The sequence below is a fragment of the Olea europaea genome, chromosome 21, assembly GCF_002742605.1.
Source record: "Olea europaea var. sylvestris chromosome 21, O_europaea_v1, whole genome shotgun sequence".
NCBI classification, from domain to species: Eukaryota; Viridiplantae; Streptophyta; class Magnoliopsida; order Lamiales; family Oleaceae; genus Olea; species Olea europaea.
This window is the reverse complement of record NC_036257.1, coordinates 13,216,420-13,225,303: the sequence shown is the minus strand read 5'-3', so window position 1 is coordinate 13,225,303 and position 8,884 is coordinate 13,216,420. Positions and strand designations below refer to the sequence as shown.

The 8,884-nt window shown below is 31.8% G+C and overlaps 1 protein-coding gene across 5 annotated transcripts; it reads left to right on the top strand.

Annotated features, from left to right (window-relative positions):
• Nucleotides 1-3,616: 3,616 nt before the first annotated feature.
• LOC111370746 lies at nt 3,617-6,828 on the top strand. 5 transcript variants are annotated; one of them, XM_022992608.1, is made up of 5 exons: nt 3,617-3,892; nt 4,332-4,424; nt 4,630-4,715; nt 4,973-5,105; nt 5,561-5,635. In XM_022992608.1, exons 1-4 carry the CDS (start codon nt 3,841-3,843, stop codon nt 5,090-5,092), a joined length of 351 nt encoding a protein of 116 aa, XP_022848376.1. In that variant the 5' UTR covers nt 3,617-3,840; the 3' UTR covers nt 5,093-5,105; nt 5,561-5,635. The 5 variants fall into 5 exon arrangements, with proteins under 5 accessions (XP_022848376.1, XP_022848375.1, XP_022848374.1 ...); XM_022992607.1 differs by lacking the exon at nt 4,973-5,105 and having other exon boundaries at nt 5,561-6,828; XM_022992606.1 differs by lacking the exon at nt 4,973-5,105 and having other exon boundaries at nt 4,332-4,715; nt 5,561-6,828.
• Nucleotides 6,829-8,884: the final 2,056 nt, after the last annotated feature.

Genomic DNA, 8,884 nt, shown 5'->3' with positions numbered 1-8,884 from the left:
TAAATAGGTAAATAAACTATTTAATTTTCAAATATTATGCTCTATTCGTTGTCTCTTATACATTGTTGGATGAGGAGCACGTAAACCTGTTACAGCGATCCTACTTATGACGGTAACTCTGACACAGTTAGGAGATGAATTCAATGAATACGACGATATGTTTGATAAGTTGAAGTTGAGGATGTTTATACTATAGAGCATACTGAGGTGTCATCATAAGAAGACGTCGATCGACCTCTTTCATTTGGAAGTTGTTGATGACATTGATACATTCAACAACTATCCATGGGACAAAGCTGACAGTTATCAACTCTTTTCAACGATCATGAGGTACATATTATTCATTTGTGATTTATGTTGTACGTCATTTCGAAATCTCGATGCATGCATGGTCATTAACTCGGTGAAATATTAATATGTCAGCTTGAATTGCTCACTGAGCTGATATCGTTGATCAAAGAGGAGGGTCAGAGTCATATCTGAGGAGATACGGTCTGCAGGCGATAAGGGACCCAGATAGTGATAGAGAATAACGAAGATGGTGACAAGGAGGTGGTGGTGGAGGGGTGGGGATGTACACAGATGTTTCATTAGAATCGTTATGAATGTCAGTGGAGATGGAAGAGGTGCCGATGGTGGGGATGAAATTATTGTAAATATTTTTTTATTTATGAAATAATTGTATATATATTGTAAGATTTATTTAAATAAAGTAATGAAATATTAGATACATACTACACACAACCAATTAAGATAATTTATAAATGAAATATCTAAATAAGAAATTAAATTAAATATTAATTTTTTATTTAATTAAGTGATGAAATAAATAATTAAACAACGTAATTAAATACTAAATAAATAATATACATAACTATGTCGAAGAGGACCCCCAACTTGACAGATAACGTCACGAGTTTGGATGACACCCTGCACGAAACATATTATTGACGTGCCAGAGCAAATGGTTAGTAAGAGGACTAGATTGCTGTCACAATACATTGTTTCTCTATACACGATCGAGACAAAGAAGAGAACATCTGTTGACAGTACGTTGCCCAACTTCTTCCGTGAAATCGACTTGGGTGATTGTGAAATCTTCGCATTGAAGTTAGGACCGTAAATGGATCGGATCTGCTCAAATTCGATCCGATCCGTTAATAATAATTATCCTATCCGATTCGATTCAATAATCCGACGGATATTTGAATGTTAAATCCATATCCGATTAACTATGTTATTGGATATCGGATTCGAAATTGAAAAAATTAGATAAATAAAGATTTTATTTATTTATCAGATTAGATTGACCTATATCCATATTTGATTCTTTTAGTTAACGGATTATCGAATTTGAATCTCGATTGGGTTATCGGATTGAGATCCTAAATCCATCTCCCATTAATTTCATCGGATTCGGATCAAAATCCAATCCACTGACAGCCCTAATTGAAGTACATTGAATTTTTAGTATCGAATGTGGCGTAGAGCTAATAAACTAAACACACATTAAAATGCAAGCGTTCTTTTATTTAAATTGTGATCCGTAATTATAATAAGGATTAATCTAGTGGTACATTGGGGGATCCATAATGGTGTCCAAAATGGACACATGGATCCCCCCTAAAATAGGGGGGATCCATGTGTCCATTTTGGACACCATTATGGATCCCCCAATGTACCCATAACATGGCCCTTATAATAATTTCAAATGTAAGCTTTTTTTTTTAAACGTTTGTAATACTTTAATTTTTATGTAATTGTATAATAAATAACTAATTACTCTTAATTACATATATATCACACTATAAATAAAGAAAATTGAGGAAATCAGTAACACACTATAAATATAAAGTACATAGGATTTAAATAGATATTACACATCCGTTGGGTAAAGAGTAACATACTATAATCGGGAACTTCTCACTTGACTTCATTTAGTAGATGAAATATAGTTTCGACATTTTTGAATAATGTTCAATGTATTGAAAATGTGACCGTGCCTAAAGTTCGACTCCCATTTCTGTTAGATATTCTCATACATTGTGTGATTTATGTTCTAATTAAATATTAAATAAGTAAGATACATAACCAATCAAGGTAATTAATTAATGAGACATTTAAAGGATAAATTAAATTAAATATTAATTTTCTATTCGAATAAGTGATTAAATAAAGTAATGAAATATTAAATAAATAATATACTTAACAAATTAAGATAATTAATTAATGAAATATTAAAGAAGAAATTAAATTGAATATTAATTTTTTATTTGAGTAAGTGTTTAAAATAAATAAGTAAATAAAGCAATTAAATATACATAACCAATTAAGGTAATTAATAAAAAAAATATTTAAACGAGAAATCAAATTAAATATTTGATAATTCTACATGTACTAATATATAAGGATGTCCATAATATACATGTGAAATTCCATGAGTGGAGGATCGAAAAAACTGTTTTTCAAATCACCAATAATATTATGTCACTTGTACATTATAATATAATGTTTTTATTTAAATAAGTAACTAAAATAAAGTAATTAAATATCAATTACTAATAATAGACATAATCAATTAACATAATTAATTACTGAAATATCTCAATAAGAAATTAAATTAAATATTATTTTTATTTAATTAAGTGATTAAATAAATAACTAAACAAAGTAATTAAATATTAAATAAAGAATATACATAATTAATTAATGAAATATTTAAATAAGAATTAAAAAAATATTAATTCTTTTATTTAAATAAGTGATTAAATAAATAATTAAATAAAGTAATTAAATTTTAAATGCATAATATACATAACCAATTAAGATAATTAATTAATGAAATATCTGAATAAGAAATTAAATTAAATATTAATTTTTATTTAATTAAGTGATTAAATAAATAAGTAAGCAATAAATAAATAAATAATATACATAGCTAATTAAGACAATTAATTAAAAAAATATTTAAATAAGAAATTAAAATAAATATTAATTTTTTATTTAAATAAGTGATTAAATAAAATAATTAAATATTAAATGAATGATATACATAACCAATTCAGGTAATTAATAAAAAAATATTTAAACGAGAAATCAAATTAAATATTAATTTTTTTATTTGAGTAAGTGTTTAAAATAAATAATTAAATAAGGACCAATTAAGATAATTAATTATTGAAATATTTAAAAGAGAAACCACATCAAATATAATTTTTATTTTATTTTAGTAAGCGTTTAAAATATATAATTAAATATACATTTATCAATTAAGATAATTAGTTAATGAAATATTTAGATGAGAAATCAAATTAAACATTAATTTTTTTATTTAAATAAGTGATTAAATAGATTAATTAAATATTAAATGAAATAATATACATAATCATTAAGATAATTAATTAATAAAATATTTAAACAAGAAAGTAAATTAAATATTAATTTTTTTATTTAAGCAAGTGTTTGAAATAAATAATTAAATATAAAGTGAAAAATATTTGATTTTTTAATTTGTAATTTAAAGATATTTTTTTAAAAACAAAATTTTATCTTTGTAATTGTATAAACTACTCAAAAATATATTTGTCTTTTACTCAACAAATAACCATTCTGAAGATAGACAAATATTTTTTGGTCAAAGTGAAAAACTTGCCTAATTTGAAAATTACCCCCTTCTTCTCGGAGCTATCTAGGCTTCAAGCCTTCAAGAATACGAAAGATTCTTAGATTGGGTACACTTGAATCTTCAAATTGTGACCAATCTTTTTCAATTGATTTCGGAAAATCATATCAATAATCAATGGGGAGGAGGATTGGAGGAAGGAGCGTCGACTGGCGGGCATGAGTGCAGCTGGTCGTAGAGTTAAACTTGATCTGTTCGCGGAACCCTCTGGTAATTATCGGTTAAATTGTATGCGTATGTAAGTTTTTGTGTATATTTATAGCACGTAGATAAATATATAGTTCAACCTTTTCAATGTCACGTTTCGGACTGGTGAAGCAGTTGATATTGTGAACTTCCAGGCTTGACTTTCCCCCTATTTTAGTCAGCTCAGTGAAGCTACCTTGTGAATTTTTGTTGTCGAGCTTTTTCTGGAAATTAATATTTTCTAATCTAGTTCATTATCTTTGTCTGCTGCTAATAATTGGATTCTTCAATACTGTCACGTTGAGTTACTTGATGAATGTTGCACACTAAGTTCCAAGATTGGTAAATCCACCATTTTCTGATATTATCTTTAGTGATTTTTGGCCTTCATAGCGGAAATTGACCAATATCTGTATGGTTATATGTAATTTGGTCTTAACATTGTACTCTCTTCCTTTTTTAGGAGATGTGGGTGCCTCCTCTACCCAGGGTAAAGTTGGAGAGAATTGTGACACCGAAAATAGTGTGGGGTCACCCAATTCACCATCATCATCAGGTGGGTTCTGTCAGTTTTCTTCAAAAAGGACTGCTGTTTGTAGAGAAGACATGATTTGACCGCCTAAAATATTGGTGGAAATTGTTGATTTCTTCATACAAGACATGTTTTTTGCACACCCGAAAGATTTTGTTTTCAGATTGTAGGGCAGCTGTGGTATTTGAAACAATCATTTGGTAATCAGATTACATCAACCCTGCCACAGGGAATTATGATGAAAACTTTCAACCTACCCTACTTGGTGGTATCAAAGGAAGTTTGGAGATCTCAACAAGGAGTTTTTGCCCATTGGTTCGTATATCTTTGACTTCTTGTGCTTTTCACCATACTGATGATTTTCAATTTCTGTTGCAGGTGTAATGGTTATGCAGACTAATATAAATTTTGACTCATAATTGCCTATCTAATATTTTTTTGGACTGCTTTGGAATAGTTTCACATTCCAAACTGCACATATTTTTGCTTCTACTAAAGAGTGTTGGTTATTGCAAGTTGATTTCTTATTTGTAATTTTGGAGGCATTTGACAATTTAGAATCTTGTATACAGGACAGGAACCAGGGAATCCTCTCCTGCTGCTTGAGCAGTATAGTGATGACGAATTGGATGACAATTCAAATGAAGGAAAAAATCGAGCAGTTGCCGAGGACCCATCTCACCATCTGTTGACATTGATGGCCAGATGATTTGCACAAGCATTACCTATTTTTCTTGCATGATGTCACATGTTTAAATGGCAACTGTTGTGTTCTAGAACCAGTGCAAGAATTTTCAATCCAGCTCTTTTAGTGTAGCGGGAAACTTGTCATGCCTTTTTGTTGACTTTTGGTTCTTATATTTTCTTAATTAATTTGTCTCGTATTCATCTTCTGATTCTTGTCAAATGCTGTTTTAATTGGGTCTCGATTCTATAGGCTTTCTGCATCACTGGCATTTCATTCTTTGTATATTGGTTGTATCCTAGCCCATCATACCTCTTTTGCTTTTAGTTTTCATGATTGCTTTTATTTTCTGAGACGTGCTTCTAGGTGGAAAATTTTGGTGACTGCCAGGTTTTTTATTTTACAAGTGCCATTAGCAGGTGTCTCATGCTGTCTTTTTTCTTGCTTCATTGCATTTATACTCTCTTTTTCTCAGATGAAAATTGCTGCTGGGGAAGAAAGTGGAGATATTGGCACCAACGATGGGAATGAGCATTTTGTTCTAAAGTTGGAAGAGTTTGTGATAGATCATGATTCTACTTCTGCGAATGGTTTTCAGAAATTCAATTCGAGACAGTGAGATTGTAGATTCTGGTGATTTGGACGGAGGCACAAATCCAGCAGAAGAAGTTACATATCCTGAAGTGTCTGATATGCAAGTTGTTGGATATGTGAGTACAGGCTCGAAGGTCGTGTGGCATGAAGAAAGTAATCAATCTTATTATTGGTTGCACTCTAAGGGGCAGATGAAACAACTTGAAGTAGCCATAGGTGATGTTATTCCATGATAATGCACTGACGAGTGAAGTTGTGGTTTCAAATAAATCATTTGAAGGCATTGGCGATGCAGTTGTTTCTAGTGAAAAGAAGCCATTGTTTCCTGTTGTAGTTACTCAAGCTTCTGACTATGCTGCTCAAGACTCATATTTTAAATCTTATGGTAACAGTGCCATTACTGCTGGACATGTTCCCTCAAGTGAGCATCTTACTGCACATTCATGTTTAGGTAATAGTTCAGGAAGAATCAGTGAAGTCGGTGGACTTGCAATTCATAGTGACTTCACCCCCAAAACTATGCTTCATTCTATGGAAGAAGTAGACATGGATGTGGACATAGAAGTTGAAGATACAGTTGCTTCAGCAAAGTCACCTCTTCAAGATGCATCAGGTGCTGAACCTAACCTCCCATCAGAGCGATTAAATTTGCATAATCTACTTGCTGATCAGGACTTTTCAGTGAAGGGGAAATAATTAGATCTCGAGCCTCCTCCCCTGCCACCTGATGAGCTTCCTGAAACCTCTTTCCTTCTACCATCTCATCTAGAGTTAGGACAACCTTTTACATATACTGAACAGTACAACCTGTCATATCCTGACAGCAGTATTGAATACTATGGGCAAACGAACACGGAACTTTCTGGTGCTAGTCTCTACACACATGCCGAGGGAGGTCAGGTAGCTGCCTCCCATCTACCAGATTATTATGACAATGTCTCCAATGTTGATGTGGACATCCTTCATCAAGCCATTTGTTTGGGCCTTCTTATCTTCCATTTATTTTAGGTCTTATATTTTATTGGGCTTGTATATGGGTTTAGCCCAAACCCTCAAATTAGGTTAATTATTTTGTTATTTATATGGTTGTAATTGGATTGAAAATCCGTTGATGAATTGATGAATTAAATTGCTTGGTTTGTTGCCGAAGTTTTGCCTCTTCTTCCCTTCTCCTCCCCTGTTTCTTCTCCGGTCTTCTCCCCCCATTCTCTCTGGTTCTCCCCACTTTCTTGCTGCCTATTTCTTCTTAATCCTCGTCTTTTTTTTTTTTGCTGGTTATTTGTTCAGCTGTTGAAATCCCCTTGATCCTACAACAGTTTTGGTATCAAAGCTAAAACTTGGAAAATACTTCACTCATACTCCAGAAATTTCCTCCTGTCATCTTCACAGCCTCCTGCTCCTCACATCATATTACAAATGTTTTGTCAAAATTCATTCATGGCTCCCAACATCAACCTCATTAACTCCAACCACTCCCACCACGAGCGAAACCAAGAATTAGTTCTGTTGCCCCATAATTAATCCTCACCACATCATGCTATCCCATACACTTAACCCACGACATATGAGCCACCAATTACACACTTCAACCCTTGTTCAAAATACAAAATTCAATCTCCCACGATGCACCACCAAAAATGCTTATACACTCGCGTTAACCAACCCATAATCCCTAACTAGAAAATCTAAATCCCACGTCCAAAAAAAAAAAAAAAAAAAAAAAAAACCACCGAAAGCCCGTTTTCACAAACAGTAATTGTCACCATAGAAAGCCTACATGATAAGACATAAAATGTCATATTTTACATCCATTAATACATTCATTTTTGTGATTAATTAACGCATAAATGTACTGAGTATCCTTATATTTTGATTTAGGTTGCAATTGGATGATTATGACATAAATTAGAGGAAAAGAGTGAAGAAGGACCAAAGTGGAAATCAAAAGATCAAGGATTGAATTGCAAATATCCAAAAGTTGAACCAGGAGATGAACGATAGAATGAAGATTCAAGAGTTTTAGAGGTCAAGTGGATGAAAAAGAAGTCAAAGAGGTGAAATATAGTCACACATCAATTTCCGATCGAAAAAGTAATGCACTGATTTTTAGCATCATATTGGGACCCATTTTCAACATGGTAAACGATCGAATTGGAAGATAACTTTTGAAGAAAAGTTGTAGATCTTTGAGTTATCTTTTCAACGCAACTTAAATCACCTCAATCGGATATCGGGAGAGAAAGTTATAACTAAAATACTGAAAGCTGTCCGACGGAGAAAATCGTATAACCATGAGGTCGCATGGTTCGTTTTCCATGCGGTCGTACGAACTGGTTCAGCAATTTCTGGAGCCTTTTTTATTGTTCCATGCTGTAGCATGGAAATATACCATGCAGCTGCATGGAAGGAATTCGAGGCACGATTTTTTATTTCTTTTTTCCGTCCAACGATATATGGAAACAAATCTTTTCACCACATAAATACCCTAATTCACTCTAGAACGTGAAAGAACGCCCCCAAATCATTTTTCTCTCTTTTGTGCTCTAAAATTGAAGATGTCTAGCTAATTTCTCATACTTGGTAGAGGATATTGAAGCCCCGAAATCTATACAACTGTGAGATCGAATTGTTTTATTAGTTTAATTCATGTTTTTGGGTATTGAACATTCTTTTGCACTTATTTTCATTGATTGTTGTATTTAATTGTTAGGATGTATACTAGTTTGTTATTCATTACAATCTGTTGCTAAGTTAAATATCAAATCCGTAATTATTTGATTGATTTAACTTGTGAAGCAACTAGGATTAATAATTTGCTAGTTTGAAAATTATTAAATCTTAGGAAGAATATTTGAATAGGTTAAATGCAAACGCTTGACTTGTGTTATCTAGTTCATTGATTTCTCTAATACGTAAAGCTGTTATTGAATTAAATCTTAGCGTTTGTCTATGGTTGTTTGATAAATATGATTAGTTAGAAGGTCGTTGTCCTAACTAATTATACTTAAGGAGGAATAGGAAATTAATTTGAATGGTAATTATTTTTCCAACGGTGAATATTCAAAATATGAATTGATTCATACTTGCATCTATGATCAGTTGTAAAATTTCAAAGGTGGATATTGACTCAGGCCAATGTTAGTTTTTTTCATTGCTTTAATCCAATTTATTAATTTGCATTGTTTTTAGTTAGAATTGATTTCAA